The sequence below is a fragment of the Esox lucius genome, chromosome 9 (assembly GCF_011004845.1).
Source record: "Esox lucius isolate fEsoLuc1 chromosome 9, fEsoLuc1.pri, whole genome shotgun sequence".
Classification (NCBI taxonomy): domain Eukaryota; kingdom Metazoa; phylum Chordata; class Actinopteri; order Esociformes; family Esocidae; genus Esox; species Esox lucius.
In genome coordinates, this window is record NC_047577.1 from 19,672,321 (window position 1) to 19,697,585 (window position 25,265).

General features: G+C 40.4%; 1 protein-coding gene across 7 annotated transcripts in view; it reads right to left on the bottom strand.

The window, feature by feature from the left end:
- Positions 1 to 25,265, bottom strand: part of LOC105021564 (axin-2) — an 86,870-nt gene that overhangs the window by 14,583 nt on the left and 47,022 nt on the right. For 3 of the 7 annotated variants that reach the window (XM_034294286.1, XM_034294287.1, XM_034294284.1), the window contains 2 exons: positions 22,047 to 22,118; positions 809 to 1,739 (listed from right to left, as the gene is read on the bottom strand). In XM_034294286.1, coding sequence (XP_034150177.1) covers positions 809 to 1,632 — 824 coding nt within the window. In that variant the 5' untranslated portion in view covers positions 1,633 to 1,739; positions 22,047 to 22,118. Of the gene's footprint in view, positions 1 to 808; positions 1,740 to 1,921; positions 2,238 to 2,731; positions 2,943 to 3,302; positions 3,540 to 22,046; positions 22,119 to 25,265 lie in introns of those variants that run through there. The other 4 variants (XM_013135399.4, XM_013135398.4, XM_020049843.3 and 1 more) reach the window with 4 other exon arrangements.

Genomic DNA, 25,265 nt, shown 5'->3' on the forward strand with positions numbered 1-25,265 from the left:
TTGTGTCCAGATGTTGTGTTTTTATTGTATAGACACACTAAGGGAATGGTTTGGTGAAAAGCGTCAGAACGTCTTTCTTTGATGCACGCTCAAGCATAAAATCCACACTTTCACAATGTTCCTGATGTGAAGAGTTTGCAGCTGTTGGACAATATTTGGGACGAACATCTTAAGAAATCAGCCAAATGCTTTCCAGCAACAATTTATCTTTGATCTTGGACCAAGAGGACAATATCTCTTTGGGGTATTGCTCACTCTCTTTCTGTGTGTTTCATTGTGGCCTGTATAGGACTTTTAGTAATAAGCTGAAGAGAAATGAAAAATATTGCATAACTTGACAATGGCTTCACAAGTTACAAGTACAAGCTGCAGCAGCAAAAGGTAGACTTGGTGGCAGAATCTACGCTTCTACCAAAGGGCTAATTTCAAAGCACAGGAAACTTGAGCAAGTCAGCAGAGCGCTGCCTGCAAGATACCGTTTACTTTAAAGGAAAGACCAGATCCACTGATGTTTTGCACCCTTTCCATCCCCCTTGACTGTCTGTAAAGTAGAGAGGAAAACATTTGTCCCTTACATGTTTTTTCCCCCCATCAAGCATCTTTTATCTCATTATGGAATTGTGGGGGCTAGTGTCAAATGCATAACTAGACTTTATAATAGGGTACAAAATCATTGCTGCGCAAATTTTGTTGATGTGCTAATTTATGATTTGGCGGCGTCCCAGGTCAAACCTCTGGAAGGTTTAGAATAATTTCATTAATGACAAGTGAGACAGTTAAAGTACATTAAATCACGACATTTTCTTACCTGTACCCATTCTCCAGCACTTCCGCCGCGGTCCGAATGGAAGCAGTGGCCCGTAGTGCTTTTGCAGATAGTCCAACCACAGAGGCTAACGTTTTTGCCTTGAAGTCACAACTCCACTCCTCTTCCTCAATCAGAGGTGGCAGAAATCCGCACATCAACTTGAGGCTACCGAGACCGCTATGGTTGGCATACGCCGCGTTCTCGCAACCCGTGCGCACGTATTCGAGGTATATGTCAGAAGTCAAAAACATCTGGTACGCATTCTCCTCCATGGTTGACTGAATTTCCGTTTGTGCTTGGTCAAACATCGCCGAGTCTATCTGTTGCTTTTTAATACTATCCCTTATGTAGGTTTTAGTTGCAGGTTTTAATTGCTTGGAAACTATGCTGTTGTTTTCAATGTACCGCTTGAAAATAGCTTTGGCAACTCGTAGCGTTTTGGTATCCTTGAGGTCCATTTGCCTGAACCCGTTGCAAGCGAACCAGAAGTCCAAAGTGTCCACACATTTCTCCCGCTCAAGAAAGGTCCTAAACAGGTGAGCACCGTCTTGGTCACCCAGTAGAAAATGCAATGACTTGGTCCACCGAGCGAGGGGCGAGTCCGGCGACGCGCTCCCCTCAGGTTCCCCGAGTCCATCCTCGTTCCTCCTCGGCGTGGAGCCGGGAGAAGCGACGATGACAGCTTTAGCCTTGTTTTGGGCTCTCATTTTGGCATGTTTGTTGGGAGTATGGCACGACGCCTCTCCCTCCTCCCCCGGCACAGGGGGACGGGGCGCATCTTCTCGAAAGCTACTGCTGATATGGTCCGTAAGCGCCCTGCTCATGGCTCCAGCTCCGTTTGCTGTGTGCGCCGTTCTGCCTGCTCTGAGCTCCACTGGAATCCTCCTCACTCTCTTAAATCAGCGGGGGAGCTTCTCGGCTCCTCTTCACTCTGAAACAGAAAGTATTGATCTAATCAAAGCCAGATCTAGCTAACTTCAAAGGGAGACGAGAAGTAAACAGTCCCGTTCAGACCCCCGCCGGATCGTAGGGAAAGGCAAATGAAATGAAAGGCTTCGTCTCATCTAGTTATCTATTTATAATCTAAATGGGGGTTCAGCAGCCTATATTTACCGTCTGCATCGATCTGTCACATCAAACGACCATTGACGAGAACAATTGTTTCATGTCGCCAACATTCCTCACCAAAAACCTACCTAAAATATATTTTACTCATATCAAAACAATTCCGGACAAAGCACTGCGTTTAAGTTAATTCTCAGTCTAAATGTGCTCGCGATACAGTTATCTGCATTATGCACAAGGATTGGGTTCCCACGTACCACTAGTCCTCGTACAACCAGTGTTGCACGTCACATAGCCAGCCAGCCAAGACAGTGAAAATACATCCGATGCACCACAATGGACTAAGGTTATAATGGATGAGGCTTAGAGCCCCCCGGGGAAAGCGACTCGCTCAAGCGTACAATGATCACGATCAATAGTAGTCTATTCTTTTAATCATTTGCACAGTAAGCCTACTAAATTATATCTCACATGGAGGCTTCAACACTTTTCCACCAAGAACTCGTCTACATCTCTTAAAGACTCGATACGATAACACTGAATAACAGACTACAAGGCAAGCCGATATAACTATATTACGCTTTAAAAATAAGCACTATACGGGAGCTTCAGTAAAAAGAAAAACTGCCCCAGGTGCCAAAATGTGCTATTGAACTACTTTGCACAATCAAACCCGTTTCACTAGCAACGTTACATTTTAACATTAAAGTATACTTTCTACTAACACTGTGTCCTAGACATGCATAAACATTCGATATGTCCCTGCTACTTATCAATGAATGAACACGCTTTACAAAAACACCTCACGTAGCGCATAAAAGGTTAAAAAAAAAAAATACTGAAGGCAACATCACATACCATTGTACAAAAAAAAAGTCAAGCAGAAAGTGAAGAAAAAGCTATTCCCATTTGCTTAAGCTCCGTCCTTTTCTGAGTGGTATATATCCAACAAAAAGTCCGATGGAAGAGATGGTAATCCGACAAAAGACGGTGCACTAGATTTACTAAGCCACATGTGTTTCTTCAGCGCAATAGAAATAGTCTAATGTACTCTGTCCCATTCAACAACTGACCCCAAAGTACGCAGCCGCTTCTATGTAGATCAGAGGGGGTGTCAAAATTTCGAGGAGGCGGGAGAGGGAGACCATACCGAATACATCCCACTTTTCCCTTTTTTTAAGACTACGGTATGCAACATCAACCAATAATAGCCTCTTCTATAGTCTTCACAATCACGAAACTATAAACGCACAAGCACATTGATCCCCGATCTCACAGTCGCCTAACTTATTAATTTTACGGTCTTTTCTCGCCCACGAACAAGAAGTGTAGCCTACATTTCTCAACTTCAAAGCATTGCAGCAACACATCAAAGCGACCAGAGTAGGGGCCGTGGTTAAGGCTGCAGAACAGCATTCTTGCAACTTACCATCGATGCACAAGAGTCCTTGTCCTTATGATCAAAAACGGTTCACAGACACAGTAACAGCCCAAACGTTGGCTATTCCAATACTCTTTCAGATGTTGTACTCCGATTTGATGTTTATCTGAGAAAGAAGGGGAATATAAAATGTAACCCTGAAAAGAAAGCGCGTTTTGCCTTCCCCAGGTACTGCTTCAAGTAGTCATAGCAGGCGGCAGATCTCCTCTAGGCTATTTCAAAACGAACTGGGCTGAGGGTTTAACTCTGAACATCAAAGTAAAGAACCGCCGGCCTGGTCCCGGAAGATAGATAAAAACAACTGAACCTCTTTTTCCGGTAACAAAAATCATAGAAGCAAATAAAATGCAGTGAATTAAATAGTTACATGCTTCAGCCAAAATACAGACACCAAACCCCACTGTTAAACAATAGTTGGAGTTATTTTGAAAGCTGTCTAGAGGTTTTCTGACACAAAAAAGTTTTTAGTATGTTGTAAGGACCTTATCAAAGACTGGCAATCTCGAGCCAACTCCCCGAGGCTTTGGAACGTCAGAAGTAAGTGATCTACCGCCCCAATAGCATTATCCCTGCGATCCTTCTGTTGCTACATAAACTTTAAAGAGACATACCTCTTTCTTGCATAGCCTAGTTGGTATTTAACCCCTTGAATTCTGCATAGTATACAATAAGATCGTTTAGTTTTTGACAGTTTAAGTTGCCAAACGAAAACCGGCTATATTTGAGTTGAATCTCATATACAAATGAAACTTTAAAATTTATAATAAATCATGGTATAACAAATGATAATATTATATTTGCTAATTGTATTAGGAAGTTACCTAATACTATTTACATCATTTTTTATTGAGACACTGGGAGGATACTGACAAATAAATAAACATAATTTTGAATGACCATTTAAGGACCTATTATAACAAAGATGCAATTTCCCACAAGGAGAATACATATCATAAAATTAACAAATATTGTCCACATAAGATAGACAAGACATGTTTTCTTAGGCTTTTAATTTCGTCACTGTAAAGGCATCTAAAAGGAAGGGTTAGACAATGATCCTATCCCATGGTACTTCAAAGACTATATTGTCCCTTTGATGTTGAAAATATCAACTTTAAAGGAGAAAATATAATTATTAAAATTGGATGATGGCACAGGAAAGGAGAACTAACATCGGTTTCCTTCAAAATATATCTCTCCTACTCCTACAGAAGCTTGCTAGTCAATATACAATTATGCATTTCATCTGTTCTGAACAGTACCACTAATTTCCATACATTGTGACAGACTCAATTTTAAATGATCTTAGTTTAATAAAAAGTCTATCAATCCTGCTTTACCAATCACATCCCAACATAATGCAGTCACTCCATTAATGTGTAGATATTCTAAAATGTCTTTACTTCCTTCCCCTACACAAATGCCTGAGGTGAAAGCATTGGAGCTGAGGTTAACTGTTGCTAAGCATTTATGACAGTTATACTGTCATCTCTGGCAGAGTTTAATTCAATATGGACATTTTGAACTTAAGCAGTTACCCTTTTTACTACCATCAGCCCCATTGCTAGTTCCCACCTGTTTATGCTGTGCTTTTAGCTCTGTGTACCTGCAAAGACAGTACACCCACTGTATTAAAGCAGCTGTATGGAACTTTTGCCTTTGGGGGTGCTCTTGAGCCAAAAAAGGCACTTAAAAATGTATCCCATAAATGAGGAAAATTACATAAACACTTTCCAGATATGACTGAAAAGAATGTTTCTTAACTTTCTGTTAATTACACCAAGGACAACTGAGACATCGCTTGAGCAGCATAAATGTTATAGGAGGTCCTCTATTGGTAATGTGGGAGAGCGCTGTAAAGCAAACATGGTCACATTAAATCCAAACTATCCAGGCAACAACACACAATATAGTGATTTCCAACCAGTCTAAATGAGAAGTGCCTATTGTCTGAGCAGTGTAACACCAATTAGGTCACTGGCAGATACCCTGAAGTTTCAAGCACCAACTCAGTGGTCTGTGAGTCTAAATTTAAGTCAATGCGATGTTTGAAATACTCTATGGTAGCTGCTTCGTTATCGGCAAATGGCTACTCCACTGCCTGTAATGAAAGCATGATTGAGATAAAAAAATAAATTATAGATCATTTCTGAAGAGTAGTATAAGTAGGATACTTGACTTGTAGGATAAGATATTTAACTTCAGTCAAATTAAATGATATACCCTACATATCACTTTTAGGAGACCAAATGGACAACTTGTTTCTGAAAAGAGATTGCAGTTTAATTTTGTGCTGATGTAGAGAAACTGTGCCAAGTTGGCCTTACTTCTTTGTTACTGAATTTAGAAGTGTATGGAGCTGATTGAGTGTGTTTAAATTTGTCCAGTACCATGGGTAAGAGCTGTTCATAGGCATTGCAGAGTACCTGGATACAGCCATGGTATATTGGCAATATACTACAAACCTCAGTGATTCTGTATTGGTATTAAAACACCGTTTCCAAAAAAGGTGGGACGCTGGGTAAAATGTAAAGAAAAACAGAATGCAATGATGTGCAAATATTTAAACCCTATATTCTGTGGACAATAGTGCAAGAACATTATATCTAATGTTGAAACTTAGAAATGCTATTGTTTCTTGAAAAACATATGCCCACTTTGAATTTGATGCCAACAGTACGTTTCAAAAAAGCTGGGAGTGAGGCAACAAAACACTGGAAAAGTTGTTTAATCCTAAAAAACAAACATGGTGGAATATCTCACAACTAATTAGGTTAATTGGCAACATGTCAGTAACATGAATGGATATAAAAAGAGCATCCCAGAGAGGATGAGTCTGTAAGAAGATCGGGAGGGGTCCACCACTCTGTGAAAGACTGCGTGGGCAAATGGTGCAACAAAGTTTTTCAAAGTAAAATTGCAAAGAGTTTGGGGATCTCATAATCTACAGTATATAATATCATTAAAATAAATCTCTGTATGCAAGGGACAAGGGCGAAAACCAATATTGGATGGTAGTGATCGTTGGGCCCTCAGGCACCACTGCATAAAAACAGACCCGATTCTGTAGTGGAAATCACTGCATGGCCTCAGGAACACTTCTGAAAACCATTATGTTGCTGCATCCACAAATGCAAGTTAAAACTCAACCATGCAAAGAAGACACCATTCATAAACAAGATCCAGAAACGCCGCTGCCCTCTCTGGCCCCAAGCTCATTTAAGATGGACTGAGGTGAAGTGGAAAACTGTTTCATTTGAAAATATTTTTGGGAATCATAGACATTGTGTCCTTTGGTCTAAGGAGGGACCATCGGGCTTGTTATCAGCGCACATTTCAAAAGCCAGCATCCGTGATGGTATGGGGGTGCATTAGCACACATTGCATGGGTGTCTTGCACATCTGTGGAGGCACCATTAACGCTGAACAATATATACATGTTTTGGAGCAACATATGCTGCCATCCAGATTACACCTTTTTAGGGAAGGCCTTGCTTATTTCAGCAAGACAATGTCAAACCACATTCTGCATGTATTACAACAGCATGGCTCAGTAGTAAAAGAGCCTGGGTGCTAAACTGTCTTTCCTGCAGTCCAGACCTGTCACCCATTGAAAACATGTGGCACATTCTGAAATGAAAAATATGACAGAGAAGACCTCAACCTGTTGAGCAGCTGAAATCCTATATCAAGCTAGAAGGGGAAAACACTTCACTTTCAGAACTACAGCAATTGGTTTCCTCAGTTCCTAAATGCCTACAGAGTATTGTTAAAAGAAGAGGTGATGCTCAACTTTTCTGAAACGTGTTGCTGGCATCAAATTCAAAATAGGCATTTATTTTTCCAAAAACAATAACATTTCTCTGTTTCAACATTTGATATATTGTATTTGTACTGTTTTCAATTAAATATAGGGATAAATGACTTGCAAATCATTGCATTCTGTTTTTATTAGCATTTTTCCACAGCATCCCAACTTTTCTTGAAACAGGGTTGTATAAACCTCATACACAACAAAATCAGAGCAGCAAAAAGTCATTCTATGTCATACCGATGGTATATGTTATCATATACTCTGCAGTTGGCCTGACATGTCGAACCTTCAGAAACTGAAAAAGTATGTGTCATTTATGATTGTAATGAATGAACGTAAATTGGTGCACCTGTTTACCCCCTCAGTGCCCACTGATCCACTACTATCTAGCTGGGGCAGAAAAGGAAGGTGCTATAAAAGAGGAAGAATGGTTCTTTTTATGTTGACCCCGTGCTGACCTCTTGGTAGGGGCCCTTACCATTTCACAGGAAGACCCCGATGCTTTAAAAACACAATACCGGGTGAAAATGACACCGTCTTCCTATTAAGCCCCAATAAAACAGGGTGACCCAGGGGTTAATTGATGCCTCGTGCTAAGTCAAATTATAGACAACCATCTGCACTAGAACAGACAAGGGTCTCTTTTAACAGGAAGGCTCTCTTTAATTTGGAGTTGTACTGAACAACACAGGGAAAGTTAGCTTTCTTGGTCAGTGTAAATACAGGTGGGATTTTTTTGAAGCAGGTTTTCTGTTCATTTTATGCTAAACACGAGATCATGGTGAGGATAGAGTGTACTGAAAGCTGTGGGTTGGAGTCACATCTGTGCTGCCGTGGTACATGTGTGTCACACCATGTTAGTTCACACGGGTAGGATTGTCAGTAGGAAATGAGCCTTTACAGTAAGAGTGCATGGAAAACAGTAGCCGAAAACATCAACATCATTAGACTCTTATTATTCTATCTCAAAAGATAATCTGCTAAAGATAATGTCCTTCAGTGAGGTTAGTTCAATCGGTGAAAGTCCGTTTTTCGATTGCATTTTCATCCACGTTGCAACATGGCTACCTTTGAAAACGTCTTACCACACGTTAATGTTCATAACCAGGGACCAAAAAGTCCACAAAACTCATTCTGTCCTTCCCATTCCTACAACTGAAGTACACACAAACCCCAAAAGAACCGAGGCAAACAGCAAGAGGGTGGACATTATTGTCAAACAGTATTGCTAGTTCAGAGTGTGTTCAGAGTGTGGCGGTCGGAGGAGTGATAACTTTGGCTGAAGCGTCCCCATAAACACTAATAAAATTAAGTGCATCACAAGGGGCGTGTCCCAGGGTTCCCTTTGAACAGGCCCTGTGATCAGTTTCCCTCTCAATTAGCGTATTGTCCACTTTAGCTGGGGGTTACACTCTCTGCTGGTTCCCTTTGAAGTGATTATCCCTTTATCTCAAGCCTGACCGAAGAGGAATATCTGGAGGACAATGGAAAATTAAAGCCCATATGGAAAGGAGCGTGAATGTCTGTTTATGAAGAGGCACAAAAATGAAATAAAAAAAAAGGAAATAAAAGTGAAAGTGGTAGAGAGGAGTTGAAAGCCAAAGAATAAGACAGCGATTAGTGTCATTCTGTTAACTTTAACACCTTAAATTCTTCAGGGGACAGGTGATACCCACACCTAAGGGAAATAAACAAGTTATAGATTGTGCCCATGTAGACACTTGGCAGAATGTGGTGGGTGAAAAGGGAATTAAAGTAAAAGGAACAAAAATAGAGGGATATCAGTCTGTAATGACAAACAAGCCAGAGGTAGATAAAGAAGAAAAAAATGTAAGGAAAAAATTTAGAAGGAAAAAAGGGGGAAAAGAGAGTGGTAGCCATAAAAATGGATAGACCCACATGGAAAGAGAAAGAAAAGAACAGTTTAATGGACAAAGAAAAGAGCAAGAGTTACCAATAATGATTAAGTAGGAAAGGAGGGAGATACAGAAGGAGGAAGAAGAGAGAGGACACTGGTGGCAGACTTTTGGGGTAAAGTAACAGGGGGGGAACGGACACGGGTGTCTATCCATAATGACAGATAGACAAAAAAAATGATGAAAGGAGGGAGGGGAAAGAGATAGAAAGTAAAAGGGAGAAGGAGTGCAGTTGTCAGCGGAATCAGATGGCGTCCAGGCAGCTTGCTCGGCGAAGATACAATTAAAGTGTGGAGTTAAGAAGGCCTTTGAAGTTGGACATGGTGCATAACACCCTTAAAGTTAGAGAAGCCCGCCATTCATTCCCTTGTTATGGTTGGTTAAGAGGATCCACTTTAAAGGGCCAATTTGAGAAAATAAACGTTAATTTCCAACTTCAGAAAATTCTAAATAAGTCAGAAGTGGGCGACTGGCTGTCGGGTTGGAACAGATCTCGTGTGACGGGAAAAAAGGCAACCTGAGGATGGTTGCATTAAAATGTGTTGTCCTTGTGCACATACATGTATATGGCAGGACAGGGGGTGGAGTTCAGCACGCAAGATGAATAATGTCTTTTTCTTCTCTTTTTTTGTTTTAATCCTGTTTTGCGCTGGCTTAAAAGTTTAATAATGTATAGAAACAATGTCTGATGCTCAGCCTAATCCATTTGGCCAAGGAAACCTTTGTGAGTCTGCCTACAATATGGCGACCATTTTATCCTTCTCCACTCTCCTGGAGGGGGTGACGGAATTGAACTGGGAAAAGGTCTGTCCTTTTCAGCATTCAGCAGATGCCCCTGGAAAGATCACTGCGATTATTGGCCCGATGCTGATCTACTTTGAATATCCAAAACTCTCTGATGTGGGGCGGAGCGGGAGCTCTAAGGGACCCAAACTAGTCTGGATAGGGTCATCAGAGGTATTCAGGTATTCTGTTTTCCTGCTCTCTCGCTCGCTGCTCCTCTCTTCTCTTTATCCCTCACTTCTATACCTCTCTTCACTCTTTCTCCTTTCCTCTCATCTCCCTGTCAATGCAATTTCACCCGTGTGTCCTTTGTTAGGTTGACCTCACGAGCTTCTGGAACTATAGACCAGAAGTACATCCTTATCTCTGAAACCAACAGGGAACATCAGGGCATTAGGTGATCCACATAAGAAGTCCCCTGTCCACGTGTCTGGATACGGCACGTAGCCACGGTCTTCCATCCAACAGTACCACAAACCCCTGAGGGGCCTCGTTGCTATTATAAACTGGCGACCAACGTAATGAAAGCAGTTAAAAGTAATGCCTTTTTTTTCATACCACAGCGTTCAGCCAGTCAGCTTCTAGGAATTAAAACTACATAGTCGAATGTATTTATCAGGACGCTAGTCACGTCGAATGAAAAAGTGTCGCATGACTAACTTCGGTCCAAACAATCAATAGCTAATTCTGAATAACCATCGGACAAATGAGACGGAAAAGCGACCTGCATGAAAGGAAATGAAAGTGAATTTCACATGAAGAGCTGTATTAGCGCTTGTTACAGGCTGTCCGCTCTGCTTAACTGACAAAGTGGCATGTTAAACCACATCTTGGGCTTCTGAGGCTAACTCCTGACAGGTAATCCATGCTGTGATGAGACAAATTAATTGTGCCTATCGATGAAATTATCCACTATCCAACATAGTTGGCGCTGTGACAAGCAAAGAAGCCTGGGTTCAAATAATATTGTAAATTATAAAAACACAATATGTGCTTAATTGATCTTGGTTGGTAAAGGAATCAATTGAAATGAAAGCAAAGGAGCAAACCACAAAAATCTTTCTCCAGACGGACTACAAAAAAGGCAACATCGTGAAAGATTTCAAAACATATTTCAACATAGATCTAGGGCACAGCAGTAAAACCAGAGTGTGATGGAGACAAATTCACACCCTGAAACAGTTGGCTATCTGGTGCTGGAAAGAAACCATATCCACCCTTAACCAAACTATTCAATAGGAGGAGATGTTTGTTATGTTAACAGTGTCTATAGGAAGAGCTACTTTCATGTTTCAAGTCAAATACACCAATGTTTAATCATTATGAGTCTATCAAAGGTGTACACACGCTTGATAACTCCCCTGAGAAAGTCAAATACACATATCTGCCAATCAAATATCTCTGTGAGTCATGACCATTTTTTATTCATGCCACATTCTGGGCTAAACTTAATTATAGGGTAATTTAAGGGTAACTCTTAATTATAGGGTAACACTACCCTGAACTTTCTTTCCAGAGCTATTTTGTGTGAACTTACCTAACTGACATTAAGATAAACTTACCCTAAATGTATACTTATTCTCACAAATAGGGGGTATACGTAAGGACGGTCTACTATCCAACGTGTTGCATAAATGATTCTGCCCTAGAAGATGATCATGTCTTCTAAACAATAGATACACTAATTGTGGATTGGAATTGGGCCGGGTGCTGTTCATTTGGCATTAAATAACAAATATTTTTCACTCTAACGCTGTAACGTGAGCGTATTTTATAGTACAATATATATTTTTCTGCTCTGTTTGGCACTCATTGAACAGGAACCAGGTGCCAGGGACAGGTGCAAATATTTATTATTTCTTTTCTGAGGTATAAGTTGTAGATAACACCAGTAAAAACAAATAAAAGTGGGACAATAGGGAGCACTGCTTTGCTTCTGTGACCAGTGTTGAGGGATGTAGTTGCTTGCTGCTTGGTGTCTGGCTTTTCTGCAGGTGTGAATGGTTGTGTGGGGGTATACTTCAAAAAGAGAGCACACAGATAGGAGGAACATCAACAAAGGCAACTGGTGCAGTTCTTCTTTCTGTGCTATAGCACTGAAGGCATGAGATAGGGAAAATGTTCCCACAGAAAGACAGAGAAAAAGACGGATGGGAGTGAAGAAAGCACACTGGAACAACATTCAAATTCCTTTCATATCAGTTTCAATCGTACCTTAAAATGTGGAGAAGAAAATATTTCACATTTGATAATGACTATAAACACAACGGTAATTATAAATCTTGGGCATATTATTATTATTATACAACCTCTTGGCAAATAATTATTATTGTGATGTTTGTAGGACTTTTTAGACCTTTCTGATTGGGACAGTGGGCCAGATTCGAACCTGCGCTGCAATGGTACTTGTGCACAAGAGGCAGCAGCTTTGACCACTAGATCCCCCTAGACTACCAACCTGCCAATCTCAACTCAGAATTCAGTTAAGGTGGATATTCATTTGAATTGTCAACAAATCTACTTGAAATAGACCAACTCTTGAGGTATTGTTGTTGCATCTGGACCAATAAGGATTTGTGGGACTTAACCAATAATAAGAGCCTAGCGATAATGCAAACATTTGCTGCTATTGAGGCTGGAGGAGAAAATAGAAAATCTTTTGCAAAAAAGTACTAAACAGTGCACTGGTATAGTATTAAGACCCCTTCACTTTTTCCACATTTTGTTAAATTATAGCATTAGTCATAATTTTATCTGCACACACTACCCCATAATGACTAAGCAAATACAGTTGTTAAAGAAATGTTGGCAAATGTATAAAAAAATTGAAATGTAATTTAATGAAGTATATAGACCCTTTGCTATAACACTCGTTTCCATTGATCATCCTTGAGATCTTTCTACAATGTAAATTCAATGGATTGGACATGATTTGGACAGGCACACATCTGTCTATGTTAGGTCGCACAGTTGACAGTGCATGTCCCAGCAAAAACCAAGCCATGAGGTCAAAGAAATTGTTCATAGAGCTCAGAGATAGGTTTTTGTCCTGGCACAGATCTGGGGAAGGGTACCAAAAATACCTGCAGCAATAAAGATCCCCAAGAACACAGAGGCTTCTATCATTCTTACATAGAAACAATTAGAAACCACCAAGTCTCTTCCTCTACAATTAAGGGAAAAGACTAGTCAGGATTGAAGGAAAGATGAACAGAGCCAAATAATTACAGATCCATGATTATAACCTGCCCAACGGCATGTAGATTGATCAGAATTGTTTTTATTGGATCCATTTTTGAATACGGTTGTAATGTAACAAAATGTGGAAATGTCTTAATACTTTCTGAATGCACTGTATGTACTAAATTCATGCCATCAATCCAGGTAAGGTTATACAGTCTGGTACTGCATAGGAGAGTAGTATGTCAAATAAATCGTATATTAAGTAAATAAGCCATTAGATAGCAAGTTTAAAAGCAAGTGGTTCTGATAGCATGGGGCACAAATTGGCACATACGTGACATAGTACACAATTTACAGGGACCCAATCTGTCTTTTAAAATGAACTTTAAAATTGTGGAATATATCTTTAAATTTGACTTAAATTGGTATAGTTATTGGACTATACCAATACAATACTGTACTGGTAAGAAATTAAATATTTCCCTCCTGCAATCAATAATGTAATTTATGTATAAGTGTGTCAGCTAAATGACTGAAATGTTAATGTAAAATATAATTTAATATTTATTCTAGAAGCAATGCGTTGTTAAGACACCCAATGTATAGTGATAAGTAATAATCAAGTTGATACATGCATAAACTATGTAAAGTACGTTGGGTGTCAAGGAAAATGCTAATAAATCTAATGCGAGATAATAATAGGAATATCAACCATGAATTTTCAGCAGTTTAAAATATTGTTAATAATAAGTTAATATATGCATGATACAAACATACTTAGTTATAAAGTCTCTATATGATTCTATCTAGGAGCCATTATGATGTTATGGCCCAGGACTGAACCAATATAATTACTGAGTTTATATTTAGTTTTATTCAGAATCAAATAATTATTGATTAATCTTCAAAATAATCTTATTTTCTTATCCATACACCATTATCTAACTTTATGTGTCCAGAACATTCCTAACATGCCCAGAACATTCCCATCAGAGAACGCTGACCTTCAGAGATCATTTACAGAGCATTCTTAGAACGATCCCAACTTTATAACCTTCAGGCAATATTTACAAAACTTTTCTTAGAATGTTCTTAATTGTTCTTCATGCTCTTCATGGTTACTTTAAAAACTCACATTGTCTCTAAATAGAAGTTGAGCTACCTGCACTTCTGTTCTGTCTGTTTGGCCTACTCTTATTGTGCACACTGCCCCAGTTCTACAAATGTGAAGGGTGCCTCCCAACTGTTGTTTGCAGACCTCTCCACAGGTTTTATAGGATAGGATTTAGATCAGGACTTGTTGCTCGCCACTTCAGAGCAGTAAAGTGTTTTGTCTTGAACCATTCCTTTTCAACTGTGTTTAGTCTCATTGTCCTGCTGGAACACTCATAAGCTTTCTGTCACTGTGTTCGACATTTGTGCTCCCAAAGACCTTGGTATTCTCTTGATTTCATGATGCCATGCACATGTTCTAGGCAACCAATGCCAGAGTCAGCAAAACAGCCCTAAAACATCACTGAACCTTCTCCATGTTGCCTTTGGGGAAGGTGTTCTTTTCTTTTAAGGTTTCACTTTGTTTTCTGTAAACATTGCGATGGTGTGCTTTACCAGAAAGATCTAATTTGGTCTCATCTGTCTACTGCAGTTTGTCCCAGAAGGATTGTGGCATGTTCGGGTGTTTTGGCAAATTGCAGTCAGACTGTCTTGTCTCTCTCAGCAGTGGGTGTCCTACCAAACTACCCCCCTTTCTTCACTAAGTTAGTGGGAAATGGTGCAGTTTGAAACTGTAGTACCTTGTGTCTAAAGATCAGCTTGAATCTATGTGGCAGTTAATGGTGGTGCCTTCTCCACCATTCCAACAGTCCTTTGCTGCGATCTTCCATCAGGTTTTCTCTTGGGGCCATATCCTAGGAGGTTAGCTGTAGGGACACGGGCCTTAAACACCTTGATAACTTTACGCGCGGTGCAAACAAGAACATCAACGTCTCTGGAGGTGGACTTGTAGCATTGACGTTCGCCTCACCTCCTCACATAAATATCCGGTTAATTTTTCTTTGGTCTATGAACACACAGTGACACCAAACTGGAGAATGAGTCCTTTTCTCAATTCAAAGTTTGAATGAGTGATTTTCATATTGCAGGCACCTACAACTCCCCACAGGTGAGAACAATTCCAAGTAGTTGTTCAACAGCAAACAAAGTAAGCAGGTGGATACCAAAATACATTAGAATTTTAACCGTTTACTAGAAGAAATGGTACATGATTTGCATAAAGTGCAAATGTGCCAATACTTTTGGCAATGACGGTATGTAACCTTCAAAGAACATTCCCAGAACATTGCCTTGACTTTCAATCAATTCCCTCCGAAAAAAAACGTAAAATATTTAGAAATCCATCTATGAGAACAATTTGGGAATATTGGTGCTTTGTTTAGGGAATATATTGCCCCCCAGAAATGATCGTATAAAACAACTTTTATCAGCTAGGCACAGCACTACCCTCTTTTAATATGTGTAGGCCATTATATAATGCTTCCTGGATAAAACATGTACAACATGTTGATGACGTAGCATTTGACTGATTAACATCAAAAGGAGGCTGGTATCTATTACCGTGCACAAAAAAGCTACTGATACTACGTTAGCAGCTGCTATAGGTAACATTGTTCTAAGCATGTATTATAAGCATGTATTAAAACTGCAGTAATTCCAAACAATTAGTGTTGAAAATTAACTTTTGTAGCCTTTTAGTTGCAAGCATGATGATTATATGACATTGTATCGGAGTTATGCAGGTGTCCGCTAGACTTTCGTGACAGTCTAGCGTTTGAAGTTGTGCAAGCTACTTTTCTTTATAGTTGCTAATGGTATGTATTATTACAGTTTGGTCTTAAATATGAATTACATGGCCAGCTATGCAGGAATGAGGAACACTGAGTTTCTTTTCTGAGTTTCAAGCCAACTGCCTACTGATCTACTGATTTTTTAAGCGCATCGTGGAATATTAAGCACTATGAAACAAACTAAGCAATATGTTCTGCTAAAATGAGGTCAATCAGGCTTGATATGAAAAGGATATGGTGTTGTCAAAGATTTTAAACAGCATTAGAACACAGGTCTAGACATCGACAGTGAAAACATACCATAATGGAAACAAATCACACTCTTAGACGTGTATAAGTACAATATTAACTGTTGGCTATCGTCTGCTGGAAAGTTTTTTTACCACAAACCTTAACCAAACCACTGAGTAGGAGGAGATGTTTGACAGTGTCTATAGGCCGAGATGAATGGCCCCGTGAAGGCAAAGTCAAATAAACCAATAATCATAAAGGGTTGATGACTCATACAACAAAGTCAAATACACACGTGCTATAATCATAATGCTATTTAATATCTCTATGAGTCATTACTTTTTACATGCCTTGTTCAGTGCTAAACTCGGTCAGAGGGTAAAATTAAACACTACCCTGAACTTCCTAGTCCAAAACTTTAAAAATCAAAGCTTTTTAGTTGATATAAATGATTCTGCCCCATATGGTTTTCCCTGAGTGAGTGTGCCAAATGTCATTATATTAGTCAAACAGATGAATATACACTCACCTAAAGGATTATTAGGAACACCTGTTCAATTTCTTATTAATGCAATTATCTAATCAACCAATCACATGGCAGTTGCTTCAATGCATTTAGGGGTGTGGTCCTGGTCAAGACAATCTCCTGAACTCCAAACTGAATGTCAGAATGGGAAAGAAAGGTGATTTAAGCAATTTTGAGCGTGGCATGGTTGTTGGTGCCAGACGGGCTGGTCTGAGTATTTCACAATCTGCTCAGGTACTGGGATTTTCACGCACAACCAGAATGGTGTGAAAAGGGAAAAACATCCAGTATGCGGCAGTCCTGTGGGCAAAAATGCCTTGTTTATGCTAGAGGTCTGAGGAGAATGGGCCGACTGATTCAAGCTGATAGAAGAGCAACTTTGACTGAAATAACCACTTGTTACAACCGAGGTATGCAGTAAAGCATTTGTGAAGCCACAACATGCACAACCTTGAGGTGGATGGGCTACAACAGCAGAAGACCCCACCGGGTACCACTCATCTCCACTACAAATAGGAATTAGAGGCTACAATTTGCACAAGCTCACCAAAATTGGACAGTTGAAGACTAGAAGAATGTTGCCTGGTCTGATGAGTCTCGATTTCTGTTGAGACATTCAGATGGTAGAGTCAGAATTTGGCGTAAACAGAATGAGAACATGGATCCATCATGCCTTGTTACCACTGTGCAGGCTGGTGGTGGTGGTGTAATGGTGTGGGGGAAGTTTTCTTGGCACACTTTAGTGCCAATTGGGCAACGTTTAAATGCCACGGCCTACCTGAGTATTGTTTCTGACCATGTCCATCCCTTTATGACCACCATGTACCCATCCTCTGATGGCTACTTCCAGCAGGATAATGCACCATGTCACAAAGCTTGAATCATTTCAAATTGGTTTCTTGAACATGACAATGAGTTCACTGTACTGAAATGGCCCCCACAGTCACTAGATCTCAATCCAATAGAGCATCTTTGGGATGTGGTGGAACGGGAGCTTCGTGCCCTGGATGTGCATCCCACAAATCTCCATCAACTGCAAGATGCTATCCTATCAATATGGGCCAACATTTCTAAAGAATGCTTTCAGCACCTTGTTGAATCAATGCCACGTAGAATTAAGGCATTTCTGAAGGTGAAAGGGGGTCAAACACAGTATTAGTATGGTGTTCCTAATAATCCTTTAGGTGAGTGTATATATAAACACATGTGGTTACAACGTCACCATGTGCTCAATATGAATGCTGCTGCATCTTATGTCTTGACAATTAGGTCAATTGGTGTACTTTTGTGAATAATTGATTTCTGTGCAAAGATCATCATTTAGCCTCTTTTTGTCAAAGTTGGGCCAGTTTACTTCCTTTATGAGGACCCCACATGTACAAAGACATGGATCAAACCCACACATTAAAATTGTAAAGTTTTTTTATGTTGATTTAAGGAAATGTTGGAATTGCAGAAGCAGCTCTTTTTAAAAAAAAATATTTTCTCTTACCTGCATTAACTCTATGGTGTTTTAATCAATTGGGCTAATTGTTGAGTAGTCTGAAAATCAAATGAAATAATAATCTTGTTTTATGATGAGAAAAACATTTAAAAAATGTATTCAACCACTGTAGTCTTCATTATGTTTTGACCTGATTGTGGCACAAGCTATGCATAATGGCTTCCTGAGCAAGATAGCCATTACCAGGTTGTAATGGCTACCCCCCCCCCCCTTTGGCGTCCCCATTGCTTTCCCATACAGCAGCAATGCATTCAAATAACCCATGAGCCAAAGCAAACACCCAAAGCAAAGAACAACTAATCATCGCTAGTCCACAACCGTGTTGAAATGTGTCTACAGAGCAGTGTGAAAGGAGCATGCTCCCGAGGGTTACTCTACAACACCTGCAATGGTGTGTGAGAGGGAGGGAGAAAGATGGAGAGAAAGACAAAGATGGAGAACCTGCCAGCAAAAGAAAGGGAACAAGGACAATGTACCCAGCCTTCCCTTCAGAATCAAATACGGTGTCATAAAATGTACGAGTGAGCAAACAGCTCCTCCCCAGGCTCGTTGCTGGGTTTGTTTTCAAGTGGAAATGAGCTGATGGCTTGCTGGCGATTAGCCCTGCGGCTAACATGAAAGGAGAGGAAAAGACAGCTGCTAATTTCCTCCTCTGACCTTTCTACTCCCGCTGGCATTTCATACAAATGTTGTGATTTATGAGCCTAACAGCTAACTGCTACCGGCAGGATTACGATAATAGAGAGTGTGCTCTCTGAAACATACACTTGTCCACATCACATATGAACACAGACACACACACACTCACACACACAGAAAACTGGCCTCAGACTTTAAACACATATAATATACGGTTCAAACAGGCAACTGAGTGGATTTGTTTTTGACTGGGGTGCGTGTGTGTGTCTGTGGTTCTCTTCTTTAAGTCAACAGCCCTGACAACCTCAGATCCTTCAAACCACTGTGACACAGGCAATAGGAAGATGACACCATTCAGACTTAAAGGGGCTTTCCTCTAGTCCTCCTGTCTACCCATCAATTTTTCAGGCCACTGAAGAGGACAGTCGTTCTACATCGGGAATAAACGTGTTTTTGTTCCCGATTAACCAATGCTGCCCTGTTTAATATCAGTCATCAATTTAGAACAATTAGCAGATTTTATGTATTATTCTCTATAGATTTGTGGCAAAAAACCTTGATTAGATCAATTCTGTTTTAATGTTGTAACGCAATAAAACATATAAAAGTCCAAGGGAGCCACTGTATGAGATGCTAAATTATTTTGTAGTGTGAGATGGTGAAAACAAAGACTTCTGGATAATGGAAATGGATATGAAGCTGGTTCAAGTTGCCACATGCATACAGTATAACCTTCCATCCCAGCCCATAACTTGGTGTCCGTCGATAAATGCCAATGGAAACTGGAATTTCATGTAGATTATCATGTAAAATAATGTAAAATAATCTTTTTTATAATTTATCCTTTTAAATCTATTTTAGTGTAAAAAGATACCCAGACACGGATCAAAGTAAAACAGTGACGTGAAAACATAATCCAAGTCTTCTTATCTGTTTCAGTTGGCTTCTCACTGAGACATATGTATAACTAAACCAGTGTATAACTAAACCAGTGTATAACTAAACCAGGATAGCCCACAAGCTGTCACATCCAATGTAAGGCTAGTGAAGCCAAGTGGGCAGAACCAAAGAAAAGGATGTAGGCAGAGCCAAGTCTGAGCTAGTGTGATCCTATTGGACAATATTGGCACATTCTAGTCTGGCTGGCGGTGCGACAACTCAATTCTCCCTACACTCCTAAACGAAGCAATATTTATAAATTCTGACAAAGTGAGAAGTCTAACACAGGTACTCTTGTCGTAACATATCCTACACTTTGGAGGAGTTAAACGTTTTGAGATCAGACGTAAAGTGTAACTATCAACATGAATTTGTCAGCTTTTACTTTGTGGTCTTGCAAGTGGAATATTGATCACTCGATGGTTTATATGTTGTTTTTTCAAGCTCATGTTCATCCCATCAGATTTCACCTCCCCCATTAGTAGAAAGTCACAGGGCCCTCCACTTCTTCACTCTCTGACTCGCCTTTTTTGTTCTCAATATCTACATCGGGCTCCATTCAGAGTTCAAGCGGGTCATTAGCTGAGTGATTACAGCGAGGCGTCCATTAGAGTGTGTGTGTGTGTGTGTGAGTGTGCGCGCGTGTATCAATCAGTCGGCGTGGGTGACGACGCAGTGCTGTTTGTCTTTCTCATGAAAGGGATATGGGATCAAAAGGGTCGCCACCAGCTGGACCTCCAATCACACTGGGCCAACTGGACTCTAGAAACACACTGCAGCTGCAGCACAGAGACCCCTGGCCTGGACAGATTGAGGGTGTAATACGGGTGTGTGTGTGTGTGTAATGTATGTGTGTATGTGTGTGTGTGTGTGTGTGTGTAACATGCATTGTGTGTGTGTGTGTGTATGTAATGTGTGTACGTGTAATGTGTGTGTGTGTGTGTGTGTGTGTGTGTGTGTGTGTGTGTGTGTGTGTGTGTGTGTGAAATGTGTGCGTGTGTGTAATGTGTGTGTGTGTGAAGTGTAATGTGTGTGTGTTTGTGTGTAAGGGGTTTGGGGGGTATGTTTGTACGTGTATGTGTAATGGGTGTGTGTTTGTGTAAGGGGTGTGTGTTTGTGTGTAAGGGGTTTGGGGGGGGTCTGTATTTATGTGTATGTGTAATGTGTGTGTGTGTGTATGCGTGTAAGGGGTTTGGGGGGGTCTGTGTGTATGTGTAATGAGTGTGTGTGTGTGTGTGTAAAGGGTTTGGGGGGGTCTATGTGTTTGTGTAATGAGTGTGTGTGTAAGGGGTTTGGGGGGGGTCTGTGTGTATGTGTTCATGTGTAATATGTGTGTGTGTGTGTGTTTCTGATAAAACTGCGTGATGGGAACAAAATGTCTCATTATAAATCCCCAGACTGGTTGAATCAGAAAAAGGGGACTTGCAGGGATATTTTGTCCCTATTTTGAAAGAAGGCAATTTCTATGGCTTAAATGTAAGTTACAACGAAAGGTTACAATTGTGGTTTCGGTTAAAATTAGGGTTAGGGTTAGGCAATAGCGGTTAGCTTTTGGCATAGGCTTTAGGGTTTGGTTAAGTTTAGGCATATTTGGTATTTTATTGAGTTTAAGTTAACACTGAGGTTGAGGTTAGGGTAAAGTTTAGGATTAGGATTAGTGGATGTAGATTTTATTTTAGGGACAGTTAACATGGGTGTCCCCATTTCAATAGCTAAGTAAACGTGTGTGTGTGTGTGTGTGTGTGTGCATGTATGTGACTGTGTGCTCACAGTGCAGAGTGCAGATTTCTGTGACACGTTTTATGTATTTAAATCCTTCTGAACCTAAATCCAATGCATTTTGTAACAAGATACTTCGATAACTTTATATTTTCCCAATGATAATGTTTGAAGTATTGACAGTTTTCTTAGTGATTTACAGAGTGATTCCATTTAAATAAGAATCCATTCACTGTGCATTACAATCCAAATCACTATGTACAGTGTGATAAGTGTCCGTTACATTACTTGAATGTAAGTGTAAAAATGAACACTTGCTAAACATGCTCAGCTGAGAATTGAACTAGCCTAGACAAGCAACCATTTATAAGCAAGCACAACATTCTTTGTTCATCTTTGCTGAGAAGGTGTTATATTGAAGGCGTGTGCTTGCAAATTTATTTTTTATTTTTATATATTGGTCTTTGCGGTATCTTGTATTTGTAGATTCATCCTGTGCATGTGTGGTGTTGGTGTGTGATGTCAGGACTGATGGATTGCGGACCTAACCTGCTCTACTTAACCCAGTACAGCCATGCAGTACAACTCCAAAGGACAAATGCTCATTTGATACATCAATTGATACAGCCACTCACCATTTGCAGCATGTCTGTTCTATCTGAAGACTGATTCTTAGCGGGGACAGTCTTCTTCCAGACACACCCCAACTGTAACCAGAAGCAGATGTTTTGATATGAAGCTAATAGGTACAGCAGTTATTATTCAGGAAGACACGTCTCTGCTTATGACAATTAATTTCTTTAAAAGTACTAAAGAGGGGACACAACTCTCTACTAATCTTAAATCGGTTCTGAGGTGATGAAATTCAAGATGCAATGACAACGGGAAGCAGTAGTTATTGCTTTTGTTTGTAAGAAAAACGTTGTACTGTAAATTAGACTTCTTGGCTCAACAGGTCCAGTGAGTTTACTGTTCTGCTCTTTGATCCAATCCCTTGTGTTTCATTTTCACACAAACCCATGAAGGTGTGACAGGCTTAACGTAATTTAAATTTTTTTTTAATAATGCTGTAATTATCAGGAATGCGTACAGCCCTTACAGAGATCGACAACTCCACATCACCCTGAGGTGTATCCCAACAGGACTTGTTTAAATAGGGTGCCCTTTAGGACGCATTTGAAGTTCCAGAAGCAGGCGCCCCTCTTCTAAAATACATTCCACAGGCATACCTTATCATATTTCCTTTCAAAACCTCCATCAGCCCGCAATGTTCAAAATGTCCCCCTGCTCCCTTTTCTCCCCGATATGAATCTCCCTTGCCTGTCATAGAGGATGTCACTTGTTTTGTGGGAATCGACATGGAGGCAAAAATGCCAAGTTTTCGGGGGTGAGATTGTGTTTAGTCTTTTTTTCTTTTCCCTTTCGAACCCTGCAGGTGAGAACGCTTCCAGTCCCAAATCCCCAGCCTTTCACGCTGCCTTCCTGTCGGAGCGTACAAAGGTAGCCTGCGTTGTCAATCCCTCGTTTGTAACCCTCGCCTGTGTCCTTTGATTCCACGGCCTTCCTGTTGGATGCCCTTGTGTTTCAACACACAACACCATGAAACACTGTCCGGGAGGGCTTGGAGTGGCGGGCAACGTTAGTGCCTTTTGTGATAAGCCCCCCCCCCCCCCCCCCCCGCCCATGCTGCTGCAAATCACTCAGCCTAGACACACACACACACACCACGTACACATACACGTTTCGCTCAGCGAAACGATGATGCAACGGCCAGGTACGCACCCAGGTGTGTTGTCGCGCGGAATGACATCACCGGTTCGTGACTCGTTAACGAGCGTGAGCAGTTGGATGGTAAACAGGGAGTAGACAGCATTACAAAACTGGAAACCACGGCGGATCAAAGGGAGAGGTGTGTAGATGCAGCTGAATTACAGTGTCGGGAACCCATGTACCTGCTTAACTGCCTCACGGCGCAAAATGTGCTTTATTATCTTCTTATGAAGGGGCAGGAAGCTACATGATTTTGCTAACAGAAACATATAGTGTTTTAATAGGGCGTTGCACCACTACATGTCGCCAGTACAGCTTAAACACAACTGGAAGGTTTTCTTTGTAGTGTACTAGTTTTCCCTTCAGTTTCTCTTTCCAAGCTATCAGTTGGGTGTTAAATTACAATGTGTTTTTGCAATGGATGTAGTTCTTTGTGTTGTAACTGTCTTAGTTGGCCATCACAGAAGCTTCCCTTGTTTAACTAATTTGTCCCCTTTTCTCTATCAATTTCATGATGCCCAACTGATAGTTCCAACCTTATCTTACCCTATCTGGGCTAACCTTCCTCTGAGACAGGCCTTCCAATCTGTGTTGCTTTACTTTAAACTAGCATGTCAAAACATGCTCTTTTGACAATCAACTTCAGATTGCTTGCAAGTTCCTGACCCGCCACAAGGTGTCACTAGAGCACAATGAACTCTCCCTTTCAGAGATTTGGTCAATGTGCATCGTCCTTATTCGTTACTGCATATGACCAATAACTAAACGGTTACTACATTAAATCCCAGTTAATCCTAACTTCTCTTTGGTGCAATTGGTCTCTCCAATTCCTAGGGGTTCGGTTCAAAGTAAAATTCCTGGTGGGCCTTCATTTTAATTCACAACTAAATTACTGATTGCATTGGAGATTTCCTGTCACAACGGCTGTGACAAAACCTGGGATTTAACCCAGGGTGTAGAGTGGCCTGGAATATGATGTAGTGCTTTAGACCACTGAACCAATCTGGAAGCTACACTTCTCATCCTGAGATCCTTTCTTTTAGCCATTGTAGCCAAAATGATGGTCAACTAGGGCAGCCCTGCAATTTTTTTACTTGACCCTAAGTGTGACAGGATATTAATTATACATGTGTTTCGAAGCACCTGCTTTTGTTAAGCTTTGTGTCCCTCGTTTACCTAAGTGTTTTCTTCATAGGCATTTTAGTTGTATGTCAATGCAACAGTTTATGCGGAGATTAGATTCTTAGGCCAGATATTGGAGGAAATTCTCCTTTGGAAATGGTCAGAGATGCATTCTTTGGGAAACCTTGGAACGCATCGTTGTGTTTTCATTCCCCAGGAATCTGAATAAGACTTCAGAGTAGAAAGAGCCTGAAAGCCTGCGGTCATGTGGCTGAAATTGAGATACCATATAATGTTAAAACCTTGAAATATACACGCCACACAATGTCTAAGCATTTCTGTTCACAATTTACAATGCATAAACACACAAGGTTTAAAATGTTAAGAGAGGCCAGGGTGATTATTTGCACTGAGGTCGAGTTACATGCTATTTCCAGTTTGCAATGCCACCCCAGAAAGGGCTCTTTAGAGTGTTAACCGCCAGCCCCTCAAGCTTGGTGAACACAAAACATTGACTGTTTAGAGTTAAAATATCTAACAGTGTATGCAGACATCAAGGTCTGACCTGAAACCATACTGCATTTGACTTGAGAGAGAAAATAAATTTTGTCTTGATGTGGTTGGATGGTATAATTGTCTTTAAACTGATCCGGCATACTTTAAAGTGTCAGAGGCAAATCGGATTATAAAAGAACCATTTGCATCATTGACTGAAATACTTGTAACAAAAAAATGTGACGACACTCCAGAAAAATCCACTTAATCATGGTTTTCTTGTGCTAAATCTCTCTATTTCAACATTGGCTCTTTCTCTGTCAACACCTTGTTACCTAATGACACTTACTGATGCTTTAGTGAATAAGTTAAAGCCAGGCGCCTTAAATCCCTTCTTGAAACAAGAGTGATTTCCTTATAGAATAACTGCTTATAACACTTCCTGCTCCTAACTGGTTATAACACTT